Source organism: Aphelocoma coerulescens, chromosome 1A (assembly GCF_041296385.1).
Source record: "Aphelocoma coerulescens isolate FSJ_1873_10779 chromosome 1A, UR_Acoe_1.0, whole genome shotgun sequence".
In the NCBI taxonomy this organism is placed as follows: Eukaryota; Metazoa; Chordata; class Aves; order Passeriformes; family Corvidae; genus Aphelocoma; species Aphelocoma coerulescens.
In genome coordinates this window covers 13,354,388-13,370,005 of record NC_091014.1, presented here as the reverse complement: position 1 = coordinate 13,370,005, position 15,618 = coordinate 13,354,388, and the positions used below count along the sequence as shown (strand labels likewise).

Below are 15,618 nucleotides of genomic sequence, written 5' to 3'. Positions count from 1 at the left end.
GTTCATTATATAATGAGAGAGAAAATCTGAGAAAAGCAATATACAGCTAAGTACAACTGACATGGAATGGGACTGGAAGACTCAACAAGAATATTTATCCAACTATATTCCAGACTCTAGATCTGAGATCACCAGTACAGTATAATTACCTCAGTTCTTTCCAGGGCAGTATGGTTAACACAGGACTGAAAAAAAAGTCATCCTCAATTGTCATTTACAAGCCCTTTTTTTTCCTCACTACTCCATCTTTTCACTCACTCTTTTATTTTTCAGTGTAGCAGGGTAATTAGTTACACTGAGGAGACCTACATTTCACTTAACCCAGCAATGCGAGACCTTCTGAGCAATTAAGTGAACTATGAGTGCATAAATACTGTTGGTTACTTTATCATTAATGTGGGACAGGCCACCTTGAAAGATTTACACATCTGTATATCAGGGGCATCATCTCTTGTCTGTAATTTATCATTACAATTAATACTATTTTTCTAGAGTAGGATCACATGTTTCCTCCCTTCTTCCACAAACTATTTCTACCCCTCAAACAGTTGCATCTTTCCCTTCTGCCCTCCCAAGAATCTTGGAGAAAACAGGCTTTAATTGCAAATCCTGGGGCCAGAGTGGCGCAGTGCTGTTTCTCTGATGGCTTTCCCAATAATGCTGTGGTAATGGGAACTATCTGGTGATGAAAGTCTCCAGGAGGTCTCACTGCCTTTGACATGCTGGTATGCTATCCATACAGTCTGTCTTGCATAGTCCTCAATGCTGCAAGTCTTCACATTGTGGAGGACCAACCTTCCTGAAATAGAGCTCTTATCGCAGAACTGAACTGAGAAATTAGGTGTCAAATCTGTAAAAAGTTTATGGATGTAAAGAAGAAGACACAGCCTCCAGGCCAAGAGTTTATTTCTATGGAAGTGTTGGAAAACATGGCATAGATCTGCAGTGAGAACCTAAGCAGTTAAAAAAAAATTGTAACTCACAGGTACAGATCAGAGGAGTATGGAGAAAGCACTTTAGTAAGATACCACACAAATAGGACAACTATATCTACATATGAAGCTAAGAAATAAATGGGTTGAGAAAGGGAAATATTTTCTTTCTCACAGAAGACCCAGATAGTATTTTGAACTTAAGTGGACAATATCTTTGTTCATAGAGAATGCCAAAATAAATATTTGAGAGCTGCTTATCTTTACTCTCATGCAAGCAAATGAAAGGCAGACCTTCTGTTCTTTTCTCAGCATCTCGGAACAAAGATTCTCTTTGCTACCATGAAATATTTTGAAACAGATCTTCAAAAATACTTAAACAGTTGTAAAGAAAATATATACTTCCTTTGAGATATTAACTTGTATTCTGCATCTTGATCATAGGATTAGTTCTAGATGGTTTCTTGTGAATATTCTAAAGGTTGAATTATAACTTCTGGGATTTTCTTGGTGCTGTGGTAATTTCACTTCTTATTCCAGGAGATCTGCATAATCACATTTCTTGGCAGGGTCCCATAGAAGTTGCAGATTTGACTTGCTGCTGCACAAGGCTAGCCATGGACTGGATCACCTTACATTTTTTAATTGGATTTAACCTGGTTCTCCTTACTTGTGACCAAAGGAGGGGAAGAAAGGTTTTCTAAAGAAATATCACAGAGGAATAGTGTGGCCAGCAGGATCAGGGTGGTCCCTCTGCACTCAGCAATGGTGAAACCACACTTCAAATCCCACATTCAGTTTTGAGCCTTGCACTACAAGAAAGACATTGAGGTGCTGGAGCATGTCCAGAGAAGGGCAACGGAGCTGGGGAAGGGTCTGGAGCACAAGTCTGATGAGGAGCAGCTGAGGGAGCTGGGGGTGTTCAGCCTGGAGAAAAGGAGGCTCAGGATAGAACTTACTGTTCTCTACAGCTGCCTGAAAGGAGTTGTAGCCCGGTGGAAGTCAGTGTCTTCTCCCAGGTACCAAGGGATAGGGCAGAAGGAAATGGCCTCAAGTTGCACCAGGGGTGGTTTAGATTGGATATCAGGAAAAATTTCTTCACTGAAAGCGTGGTCAAGCATTGGGACAGACTGCTTAAGGAAGTGTTTGAGTCACTCTCCCTGGAGGTATTTAAAAGACCTGTTCGATCTTGGTGCTTGCTGAAGACCTGCACAGGCATGTAAGGTAATGTGTTCTGTTGCCTGAGGATAATCCAGCTTTAGCCCAGCTCCTTTTTTTTACAACCCTACTGCCTACGGAGACACTTTAAGCCTCAGTTTTGCCTGTGCAGACCAAACTGAGGGTTTATACCAAAACTGATTCAGTTAAGCAATGTGGAAAAGAGGTTGCTTAGAGCCTGAGTTCAAAGTCAAGACAGAATTATCATGAAATATTAATACAGACAGAAAGTCAGAGAAGAAATGGTACAGCACAGGGGGCACTGTAGTTGTGACAGTCACATTCTTTATGTTCTTATATTTATGCTTTGAATTTTTATGTAAATAAGCGGGTTTTTTCTGTGCATTTGATTTGGTTGTGTAATTAATTTTTTATGTTACCAAAGTCTGTATAAACTGAAAGCCTGCCAATTACAGTTATAAAAGTTGCAGCAGAATGAAAATGTTAGTGCTTAGGAGATTTCATAACTGTCTGTTTGCCTTCCGTAGCTATTTTCTGCTGGAAAAATTACAGACACCAGAGTAGCCGAGCTGAAGGAACAGTACACCCGGCTGCATAAGGCTGTGATAAGGTATAATAGTCCTTTCTAAACATTCAGTAGCCAAAGCATTATGGTTTTAAAGTAATTTTCTGCTTGTGCTGAAGCCTAATTATCATTTAAGGCTTTCTTACAGTTAGAGTTCATAAACAGGAAGCCAGAACACAAGGCTGAAAACCAGTATTGTTTAAGAGGAAATTTCAAGGTAATTTGGGACACTTAAATACTTGTTTGAACAACATCTTTGTTTTTAATACAAACATAATAATATTGGGAATGGACATACAGACTGCAACAGACAATTTTCAAGTTTAAAATAAATATGTATTTGAAGATCATGTAGCCAGAATTTTAATATATGAAAAGACTGACTTGCTGAGCTGACATCATAGAGAGCAACTGAAGAAGCTAAAGGCTCATTTCTAAGAAGGAAAATGAAACTGTCATTCCTAAATAGGTGTGAATTTACCCTCTGAGAATATTGACAGTCACATTAGACAGATAATAGATTTTGATTAAAAGCTTAAGCTTCAAAGTCTAAATGAAATTTGGAAATTAGGTGTAGCAGTTGTGAGTCTGCCCTGCACCAGTACATCCTGGAAAGAGAGAAGAGATCATGCTCGTGGCCCGATGCCAGTCTTGGGCAGGGCATTTGTGGGTGGAAGGAGAGAAATAGAGAGGGACAAAGTGGGACACAGTACTACAGCTGTACCAGGTGAACAGGGTGTCCCAGAACAGAGCAGTCCTACTGAAAATATGGCAATACTACCGTAGTATTTATGAATAATAATTTTTATATTACAGCATACCTGTAATCAGTAAAATCAGCATCATGATAATCCTGTCCCATTTTTGTGATACATACCATAATATCCACTGTATTAACAATATTTTATCCCACTTTCACTGACACTCCACATCTAAACCTTTATGGCAATTCTGTCATTGAAGCTAAAGCCTAATTTAAGTATTCTAAACCTAATTCAGGTTATACCTGCTTATTTGGGATTTGCTGTGCGTCCTGGCAATCTGAATAGCAACAAGTTCTAAGTAATGTAAAGTAATTTAAAAAGGGTTCCCAAAATACTGAAATAATAATATTTCTTGAGGATATCTGAGTCTTCTAATTTTGTCTTAATAAAATGGGGAATTGGAATATGGCTCTGACTCTGGGAAATGTCATCTGACTTTATTTCAGATTACTGAGATAGCAAATCTTTCTGAGAAGACAAATTAAAAACAGCATTACTAAATCAGTCCAGGTTCCTAGAAAATACAAAAATACTTTTCTAACTGCTCAGATCAAACATACTATGTGGGGTTTGGATTAATTGATTGCTAAGGTTTCTACCATACTGGTGTTCACTGAGCTGAAGCAGAAATCCAGTAGCTGCTAATTAGTTGATTTTTAGCCAATGTTAGTTTGAAAATTGTCTTTCATTGGAAAAATGCAAACATATTGCTACATGTTTTATGTATTTATACAATATTCTTTTATATGGGACATTTATTTTTGTAAAGGCAATCTCTTTGTGTGTATAGCAAGTGGAATATGGCCTCAGTGTAAGCAGGACTCAGCTGTCTTTTCTGTCACACTTAAAACTACCCTTAACAGCATGCACCAAAAGCATGAAAATATTAGATGGTAGATTACATCTCTCATTCTTTCCATCATTCTCACAGGAGTATGAAATGGCCTTCTGTAAGAGAGTGGATCAGAGAGAATTGTGTCACATTCTTTATTAGATGTAGTCGTGTGTCAAAGCAAAACACCAATGTGTGAACATGCACTAATTCCCATGGATATATTTCTCCTTCTGCTAAAAGAAAGCAAGTGAAATCAATTACCCAAAATCTATCATGATTTCTAGTATATTTTAAGGACATCAAAAGTGGGGTTCAGACATCAAAAGTGAGATTCACTTGTCCATATGTTAAAATCAGTAGACATGCTCATCTGAACGAGGTACCAAGGGTCCCTTAACAGTCAATAGAAAGAGATAGGGACCACACACTTCCTCCTTATACAGACATCTGCAAGGGTCTGGTTTTCTCCATCAGCTGTAAGCACTGTCCTGGTGGGAAGTGCAGTATGTGTGTATGTTCTCCTTCTGCAAAGAACCCTTCACAGAATCAATACTGTTTTTAACGGTTAGTTCTTCACCCTAACATGTGCAGTACAGTTCTGTGGATCAAGAACTTATTTTTTTCACCCTTCCAAATTCAATTCCTTTCCTAATTAATGCCCATCTGTCCTATTGTTGTTGCAATGCCATGTTAAGACAAATGACACAGGATGAGGTCTTCAAGCTATGTGTGTTTTCTTCTTTCCTTTGTTAGCATATAAAAATCTCAAGGAGAAAGCCTTATACATCTTAAGCAGCACAGTTCCCTGTGACATCCGTGCCAAACTATTGCAACTGATCTCTCTGATACACAATACAAATTTGTCTAATATGATGAATGCAATTAGTCTCTGTGCAGGTAGTTTCCAAGGCTGTTGCCAGTGTACACAGAGCTGTAAGTGTATAGTGCAGTCCTCTGTTTAGTGGCAAATAGTCCTTTATTTCTTGCTTTCAGTTTGGCATAATCTGGCATTCTGAAATGCTGAAAGATGTCACTTGGCAAATAACATCTTTGATACTTTTCTTCAAAGTCTTAAGTGCTTTTGAATTTACGTTTGCTGAAACAGGCTGTCATCCCACTGTGGTGCTGTCTCAACCATCTGCTTTGCAATAAGTCTGCATCTAAAGTTGAAGTATCTGAGCTTGTATTTGGCCCCTGGAGACCCTTTTAGTCACTCAATTATGTGGCCTTGCTGTAGATTTTATTTATATTATCTCAATTTAGGAACCTAGTATGAATTTCTGATAACCCAAACTAGAATATACTCAGGTAATAATGAAGAATCATTGGCAGATTGAGAATCTTATTTTCTTAAGCCTCTGCTAAATTAATAATTATTTCACAAATTCAAAAGCTGCCACATCAGACTGCACAAACCTACTTTTGCAGTCATGTCATTCTATATGTGTACATTGTGTAGATGTGCAGTTATTTCTTCATTGTCATCAATTAAATTTAAATCAACACATGAAAAAATTGGCAGATACCATTGGCATCTGTAGAGAGCAAAATCTAGATTCAACACTCAATTCTTGTTTCTGTTTTTCTTTTTTTTAATTATCTTGAAAAAAATCAATGCTTAGAATTTTGTTTTTATTAATTTGCTTATGTGTTCATGTAATTGCATATAAAATGTATGTGTTAAGAAAGAACTGTTTGAAACTGTGTATTACTACAACCAATTGTATTTTCTCCTACAACTGCATAAATTCTGTTAGATTTAAAGAAGATTTAAATATCATACAGAATGAAGTGTTAATAACTCAGTTTATTTTTCCCTTAGTGTATGGGTGTAAATACATCACACATGAAATTATTTGTTCATTATAAAGGTACACACTGTTTTCTGTTGAAGTCTGTGGTTTTCTTATTTTCTAGTTTAGAAAAAGGAAGTGGTTATCTGGGGAGAAATGTTGCATGAATCAAAACCTTTTCGGCTACATTATTTTTTGCTGTGTAGTCAGTTTTATATTTTGTATTTTTATCACCATTTTACCATCTCTATTCTTTATATGATATGTAATTTTGTTTTTCTGTCTAAGCCATAAATGTCAAATTTGAGCCAAAATTTATGTCTGGAGTTTCTCAATATGGGAAATTCTAAGTTCCTTTGTTTTTAAAAAGAAATTAAATTGCACTATATTTTTAATTAGTAAAAGGCAAGTGATAGAGTTCTTTATTCTTCTACATAATTGTGACTAATTTTAGCATGCCATTATATAAAAATCATAACGTAGTAATACTGAGGAGGCATGCACAATGATTTCTATGGCATAAAGTATAGGCTTATGTGTGGTGCATTGTATATGAATTTTCATACTGTAGTTCCCTTTAAGAGTTTTCCATAATAATCTATGTATTTTACTAACAGTCTTTAGGATATTTTTCAGCTGTCACCACACAGGTTCATAAGTATATTCTGAATACCAGTTTCCTGACACTGACTGGAGCTAGTTTGTTGTTTCTGTGGAGCTACACTTTGGTAATACAAGTCAGATCAGATCACTGATCATTGATCTACAGGCTTCCACAGATGTCCACAAATGTATTTTTGGCTTGTGTATCATTACATGAGTTATTTCAGATCTTGGTAGCACTACAGCAGTAGCAAGATGTAATTCATCACTGGGTAGATGTCTCAGTGTTTATTAAGAAAGTTGTCATATAGGCCAGACTGGGCTTTGTCCTGGTGAATACTTCACCATTATAGGTCTCCACACTGAATCAGATCTAGCCTTTGGCACTTCTTAGGATAAAATGGATTCCCTGTCTCTTAATTTGTGTCTAGGAAGTGCTAGAAAGATAAATTAGACTAAGTAACCATCTGTCATCTGGTTAAAATTAGATGAGATGAATCTCACTCCAGCTCTAGGTATGTGGAGAAAAACCCCTGAGACCAGAGTCCACTGCTCTCATGGCACCATAGGATGATTCAGGTTCGAGCAGAACTTAGGAGGTCCAACCTCCTGTCCAAAGCAGGGTCACCTGGGAGGTCAGACAAGCTTATTCAGATCTTAATTCCATCTCATCTTGAAAATCTTGAATTAAATATTGTAGGTATGTAAAGAAATATAAATACAAAACTTGTGCTTCTCATTGACTCATTCTAAGTTTGTCTATTTAATGTAGTTTACAGGAATCTGAGACCCAGCTGTTGCAGGAAGCCGAACGCCTGAGTGCAGAACTGGAACAATGTGAACTGGAAAGAGCAGAACAGTTCCCCAGTGAAGCTTCCAGAGAAGCTTCCCAAATGAGGCAACAACTTCTTAGCTGCAGAAGTGAATACAATGTTGTTAAAGGAAGAGTGTATGAAAATCGGTTGAAGGTGGAATGGTAGGTGAAAGTGGTCAAATGCTGCTAATTTCATCATAGCTAATCTAGAAAGATGTTAACATGGAATAAAATTCAATCTCCTTTACATTTTACATGGCCACATTTCTTGATGGCTGTTGTTAAACGAATTGCCACAAAGTTTCCCCAGTAACAGCAACATGTCAGCAATGAATAAATTTACCATGGTGAGAGATTTGTAGATAGTTTTAAATTTAGAACATGGTATGGTGTCCTTTAAAATGCTGTTTAAAATTTACTACATTGCATGAATAATATTTAGGGAGGCAAAATTAACATGAACAATTCTAGTCTAGGACACCTTCAATACCAGTGTTTAAAGCGTCTCAGAGACCCGTTGGCTTGGATTTTATGGAACGATATCATAAATAGACCCAGTGCTATTTTTAACATCAGTAGCACAGTGCATTCAAGTTTTTCTGTTCAGGTATTCAAAGGGGAAGAAATACTTGTATATTCTAATGTCAGAAAAATGATAAATTTGCTGTGAGAGGAGTGAAATCTTAACATTTCTTTGTAAGGACAACAGTCCAGAATTAGCTTGGTATTGTATACATTTCAATTATCTTCATATTTTATAGCAAAATTACAAGCAGAAGTATTGTATTTGTAAAAATATATGTACCTAGGCAGATGAAATCAGATTTTTATTTTGTGGGGGGCTTTCTATTTTTACCCATCTTCAATCCATCTGTAGTGTCATTGGTGTGTGTATAATACAAACACACAATGTCAGCATCTCAGCAGTTAAGGTTATTATTCTGCAAGGGAATCAGGAACACTGTACACACTGCATGGAACAGATTTTTCTGGCAATTCTTTCTTGATTTTTTTTCTGGTTTTTTAGAGCCAAGTGTTTGCTCTAAGAGAAAAAGAAACTTGAGAATGAAGCAAATTGGGAGTGGGAAAGAAACATGGAAAGCATCTGGAAAAAATTATTTGCTATGAGATAACTAAGAAACATGAAATTTCCTGAAATAATTATTAAATACAGAATTTATTGCAATTTCCAAGAAGTCCAGAAATGAGGTCTTCAAAAGTATTATGCTTTTTAACTGTTTGCCCTCATATCTTATGAACATTTTTTACTGATTTTGCATCAATTTTCAAAAAAATTGTATGTTTAGGGAATATTTTCCCATTCTCTATTTTCTACCTCTAGTCAAAAGTAGAATTCTATTCTATACAAAATGAAGTGTAGGTATTATTTCAATTACCCTTGAACATTTACTGGATTAATCTTTATATGCGAACTGAATGTTTTGAAGATAAAAAACCCACTTTTTGGGTCAGTCATGCTGTAAAAAATGTTCCTTCACTGTAGTAAGAAACTTATGTCTTATGTATTGCCTGGGATCAAACCCAGCTGTACAGTCTGACCAGAGGTACATGAGGTGCATTATCTAATGGACACCAAAAGTGCAGCCCCAACCACTCATGATGTGGGGATTTCATGAGCCAAATACAGTCCTCTGTGTTTAGGAATCCTCAGTTGACCCCTGTTCCTTTGAACTTCTCCCATCTCCTCCAGAACAAACTTCTGACATTGCAACATGCTGGGCGATGAGTTCCACAGATTAACTATGTAAGAGCTGCCACCTCCTTGCTTTTCTTAACCCAACTCCTACAGCTTCATTTAGTGCCCTGTAGTTCTTGTATTGGATGAGACAATGAACATCTGATCCTGTCCTAATTTTCACTGTTGTAGAATGGTTTGATAGATCTCTTTTGTGCAACCCCTTCCCCCTTTAATTTGTTGATTTTTCAAACTTGGGAGCTACAGATTATTTAATTGTTCCTTGTTTGGAATCTGTTTCATGCCTGATGGCAGTATTGGGTCTTATGCGTGTTGTGGGTGTGAAGTGAGAAGGATGTGCCTTAGTTATGTGAGGATTTGCTTACTGGGAGAGAAATTCCAGAAATATTCAAGAAATTATACAGATTTTGAGTTGGGCTAGTGTAGAATGGACAGGATTAGCACAATATGTGTGAGGAATGGTTGAGTGAATGTAGTGGAGAAATGGACTGTGAAGAAAACCAGATAGTGGGTATGAATATGTTTGTAATGAAGGGATGAGTTTGGCGCCTGTGAAAGACAGTGAAAATTAATGTCCAGAATAGGGTTGTGAGTAGCAGGTGATCTAATAGTCACACTGATATAAAATGAAGATCTGTATGCTTGTGGTTTTATCCAAAGAATAAAGCAACATTTTCTGAAGTATCTGTGTGCATGGACAATGTCACAGACAGAGGGGAGGGAAGCTGCATGGAAGGATATTAGCAGTTTACTGTTAGGTCGCTGCTTGGTTTCCTTCATTTCTCAGGATAAAAAGTCATGGTCCAACCTCTCTTGGCCCTTGATCTCTCTGGAACAGAGTTTCCCTTGTTGTCCAACTGTGTTAATACAGTCCCAGCTGTACTTGGCACTTACAAGTGAATTTTGCCTTGGGAATTATGACTAATGCCTGTTCAGTCTGAAAACAAACATGTTGTTTATTTACCTTTGTATGTATAGCAGGCAGGGAAAATGGAGGGGGAAAGGTTTTGAAGGAATTATCTGTGTCTCTTATCTACGGCTTTATCCTTTTTTTAGAATGTCTACTCAGACCTACTGCTCAGCTGTAAGTGAGAAATCTAATCTTCTTTCCCTGGTTCTGCAGATCTCTGTTCCCCTGTTCCCCTGTTTCTGTAAACCTTTCTTCCTCTGAAGCATCCCCCTTATCTCTGATACCTTTGTTTCCTGCTTTAATTCACTTTCTCTGATAGCTATGAGTACTTAGCACCTTTTTTGCACTCAGATTCAAATCTGACAACAATGACATTTCTCTCTTGTGGAGTCATACAGCAGATATGCCATAACATTACTAAACGTGTCAAGGTCTCTTACTATTCCATACTCTTCTATCCCTATTTATTTTCTTATTTGCTTGCCTCTGTAAACAATTTTTACCAGACATTTTTAACAGCTGAAGGTGATATTTCACCTTCTGTTTTAATTCTTTATTGTTCCAATGAATAGTCAACATTCCCAGAATAAATTTAAATTGCTTTCAGCATTGTAGTATCATCAGGGTTTCAGGAATCTTGTGACTTTTTTCATAGTTTGAATAGGTACATGAGGTATTCAGAAGCCTCTCTGACACACTTCAGCTGTCAGGGAAGTCACCCTGAGGGTGACTGCATGGATGGGGTGTGTTCCCACTGTAGATATGTGCCTCCTCTTCCAGTTTGTGCCCTGTTCTGCCAAATGGATGTACTGGGCTCACTGCTGGTGTGTCTGCCTGAGAGCTCAGCACACAGGGAGAACAAGGGTTGGGAGGATTTTACTGAGCTTATCAAGCTTGGGCCACTATCCCAAAGTCAGAGCTGACTCTGGGAGTATTCTTCCTGTCAATAACTACTTGGCAAGGGTAATAAAGTAAAAGGAAAACCAGTCATCTCCACTCAGTTCTGCTAAAATTGCATTCAGAGCCATGAAATGTCTTCATATAATTGATAAGAAGCCCCAGTAAGTAAGAATATAGAGCAAAAAAGCAAATTAGCAGAACAAGAGAGAAAGAATCAGTGATCAGCAAGGATTTGTTCCGGCTCGAGGAGACATTTCATTTTAATGTTCATGTGAGGCTTGGAGTTCTGGTTTAGGAGACAACAGAAAGAAGAACTGCTTTTCTTTATTACACAATGATATCAACAGTAGTTTATTGTTGAGAAATAATAAATATTAAATCTAAATCTATCATCTAAACAATTCATTTAAAATAAAGCAATTAATTTGTACTAAATTTATCTATAACAAGAGTTTGTGAGATTAAAGGTCCCTTATGCTTGAAAACAATTTTGTTTGAAAGCCTAGGTCCAATCTCCAGCTCTCACAATGATTTGTGCAGGTAGCAAAATGGCTTGTCACTGAAGTACTCTGTGCAACTGCATGGAAGTCAGGATTGCAAAACTGACTTTGTCCTTGTAGAAGCATTGCAAATAAGGAAAACTATTTCAATGCTTGTAATTATTTCTGTATTAGTCACTCAATAATTAAAAACTGAAAATTTAAGCTTTTGTCCATAGCTTCTCTCATAAAGAATTTCATGCCATAAGTAAAATAAATAGAGTCACAGCTGAAGTTGTTATCAGCTGGTCTTGTGACTGCATTCCCTGGTACCTACAAACTAATTACAGCTCAGAGCCTTACAGGAAGCTCATGCTGGCAGCTTGTCAGCTGTGATAACTTCTACCTGTGGTCACTAGTTTTTAGTTGTGAGGTGCCAAACACCTTCTATGGTTTTCCAAGCAATCCCAGCTGTGAGACAGAGTAGCTGAAGGAGTTCACTTTCTTGCCTGATGGGACTTTGAATGATAATAGCATTGTGGTTATTTCGTGAGCTGAGGAAGTGAAATGGACCTCTGTTCACACCTGCCACTGCATTTCTTAATCTCTCTGTCTTAATTTTTTTATTTCTGTGTCAGCTTGCAGCTGTAAATGTCTCTCAGGGAAAAATCTGGAATGTATTTTTTATTAATGGCCCAGTTTTCCAACTGCCTTTTTTTAACTCATTACATCTGCATCCATGATAACTTTTCATGTACAATGCTGTTATTAGGCTTCATGAAAACAAGAAGAGAGCGATGTTAGAAACATTTGCACACATTAATGCTTAAACTTAAGAGGTTTATCTTCTTTCCATTGTGTGTGTTCTTAGAGGTATAATAATGATAATAATAAAATCCACATGATGTTGAAAAATACATCCATCAGGGAAGAGCTATAAAATAATGGGAAATTTAAATGCCTAATGCCAGTTGCAGCTGTTTCGTTTGTTGTTGTGATTCATGTCTAAGTAAAACAGTCATGGGGTTGTTATCCATATAACACAGATTAAAAGATTCAAATGCTAAATTGAAAGACCAAAATTTCTCTGCTTATCTTACATTATGTTTCTGTGTTCATCTATTAAATCAGAGACTAAACTTAAATTCTTTGAAGAATCTAATTTGATTTCAAAATGTGTGTTAATAATCCTGCCTCCCCTTTAGAGTCCACAGAGAGATGTAGGTTATCTTCAACTGGTAATTTATGTCATCCTAAAACAGTCACCTGGGATGCCAGATGACCTGGCCTTTGGGTTTTTATCCCTGACAGTAAGGAAGCCCAGGATGTTAGCTTAGGGCTGCCTGTCTGACTTCTGGGTATGCGCAACTGGATCAAACTCATTGCTCAAAAGAGAGAGATTTAACTTCTTTCTTTTTACCCATTTTTTCTTTTCACACTTCCACTGGTTTTTGTGTGGAAACAGTTGGTCAGCTGGCTATTTAGGTAGCTTGGTCCTTGCAGTTCACTGTTGCCTTTGTTTATGTCACAGAAAATGAGGTGTTCAAATCATTTTGCTTTTGCTGGATGGAGAAGTCTTTGTTGTGAAACTGGAATGGTTCCACAGGAATCTGTCCTCATGAGTGAGGAATGTGACAAAATGAAAACAGTGTCAACTTTGCTCTCCTTCCTCATCTTTGGTATTGCTCTTTTGATCATCCAGCGTGAGATGAAAGAGGGCACAGCATGGACTAACCACAAGCCATGTAGTAGTACCTCTTTAATCATTTTCACAGGACTTATTTAATAATATTTTGTAGCAGTCAGTTACAGGTATTTGTACAAAGTAGATGTCCATTATCCTTAGTGTGATTATGCCAGTCCCAAGGAATTCAACTTGGAGTACTGCCAAATGGGTTTGGAATATGATTTTGGAATTTTTTTTAAAATCAATTTTATCAGTTTTGGTGGACAATTGATTTAAATTCAACTTTTTTCTTTAAAAGATTTTGTTTTGCAAACTCGTTCACTCTGTGAGTGTTCAAACACTGGCATTCAAATTAGTTTTTAGACTTTACCAGTCCCTGTAGAGGCATACTTGTACTCTGCCCATACAAATATCATGCATGCTGTATATCAACATCATCTACTCTGCATCTCTTTTCTCTTTGCTCTTCATCTGAGCCAGAGCTTCTTATTCATGGGATAGATTTTGTTTTGTTTTGTTTATATTGCAACGCCACCAACCCAGTTCTCTTTTTCTAAAATTGTTTCCTTTCCTTAACTGGAAGTATGTTGCCTAAGACTTCCAGGTATAAGCTTCACTCCTTTTGTTGGAGGATTCAAATGTAAGAAGGAGTTTATTGAGAGGGTGGGGGTGGTGGAGTAGGGGAGAGAACCTTAAATCAGCACTGCTAAAGGGTTGAGCATAAGGTCCTAGGGATGGTCCTCCATGAGGTTGGCTGCTGGGAGACTGATCTCTCTTCCCATGACCACACACTTTCTGAAACCTGAACCACCACCACCATGCAAAATCTTACACTGCTGCTGGAAGGTTTCAGAAGAAAAAAAAGAAATAACAATTAGCTGCCTCTTTTCTGTATCAGCCACATTATGAGGTAACTGTAATAGCTGCTTTGGGTGGGTGGGGCTGCCCAGGAGTCCCTTACCACTGTTTTCAGCTCCAAGTGACACAACTGTCTTACGGAAGTTTGTCCCCTTCTCTTAATGTTTCCCTAATTTAAAGAGGTATTTATTCTACCAGACTGCCTTGGATCTCAACAAAACTTGACCAGCACATCCTCCCACTGGAGTTATAAACACAAATTTAAGCACTGAAGTTAGTTCTTTGCTATACCTGGGACAGAGGATTTGTCTGTTCCACCTATTTCTTAGCTGCAATCTTTACTTCTTTATAGACTGAGACTCTGAAATGTCACTGTGGGTACCAATTACATTGCAGGAACCTGCCTCCTTGTTCCCAGTGAATAGCAGAGTGACTCAGTTCAGTTTGGTTGTGATGGCATACAGACTGCTGTAGCCCCTTTACCTACTATAGGTGTAGACCTGTCCTGTGCATGCACTGGGGATGTACAGATGTACCTTCAGTATGGATAATCTTTTGTATTTGGCAGTATTTACCTACCTGCTACCAAGAAGTTCCCTACTGTAAATCCAACAAGGTTGTTGGTATAACTCCCTTTTTTTAATCATTCCTTCATCCTTCTCAGGGCAGTGTTATTAAACATCCACAAGCTCTAAGAGCTTTCCTATTTTTTCCTTTCCTCCTTCTTCACTTCTTTAGCATCTATCCCTATTGTTGCCTGAAATTAAATTGCAATTTAGTTTTGGATATAGGTTAAGATCACTGTGGCTATTCAATTTAGTTTTCTACCATACTCCTTTGACTTAGCCTATAACCGATGCCGCTTTTCAGGATTTTTTTTCACAGGATCCAGTCCAGATGTGAGGAGCTTCACTTACAGTTGTCTGAAGAGTAAATGTGTATGTGAAAACATTCATAGGAAGAAGGTTTCTCATAACAACTGCACTTTCTTTGATATGTGATGTCTTTGTGGCTATTTATTACCCGACTCCTCTTTCCTTTTGCCACATTTCTCTGTTAATATTTTGTTTTGAGGTTGGGAGGAACTGTGGGTGTAGGGTGCCACTAGTAAAAGGCAAGGGTGAGTGAGGAATGAATGCACCCCTGCAGGTGGTCAGACTAAGAAAAATCAGGTTCAAATGTTTAGATGTGTGCACTGTAGAAAAAGATGTGTGTACCTCCATACATGCACTCAGTCCTTCAGGACCCCTTCAGCTACCAGTCAGCAAACTTCCTTTAAATCTGAGCACCTTTCATGATAATTCACTGTGTGTTTTAGTCTAACACAGGATAGGCTTTCATACTTTCTTACCATTTACTATATTACAGTAATGGTTATTATATTACTAATACATTTAGTTCTGCTTTGATTTTTACTGTAGCTTGCGAGAAGAAAAAAATCTTCTGGAAAATGAATATGAAAGAATGTTAAAAGAAAAGGTAAGTACAAAACATGAGAAAAGCAATGTTTTTTGTTATGTCATCTAACATATAAAAACATCACTGAAAATGTTTTCACAGGGTGTATTTTTAGAGTTTATTT

At 37.4% G+C, this 15,618-nt stretch overlaps 1 protein-coding gene across 1 annotated transcript in view; it reads left to right on the top strand.

Annotated features, from left to right (window-relative positions):
* The window catches only part of CCDC146 (coiled-coil domain containing 146), a 40,301-nt gene that overhangs the window by 1,124 nt on the left and 23,559 nt on the right, over positions 1 to 15,618 (top strand). Inside the window, exons 2-4 of the mRNA XM_069035971.1 lie at positions 2,639 to 2,721; positions 7,444 to 7,647; positions 15,458 to 15,515. Coding sequence (XP_068892072.1) covers positions 2,639 to 2,721; positions 7,444 to 7,647; positions 15,458 to 15,515 — 345 coding nt within the window. The remainder of the gene's footprint in view (positions 1 to 2,638; positions 2,722 to 7,443; positions 7,648 to 15,457; positions 15,516 to 15,618) is intronic.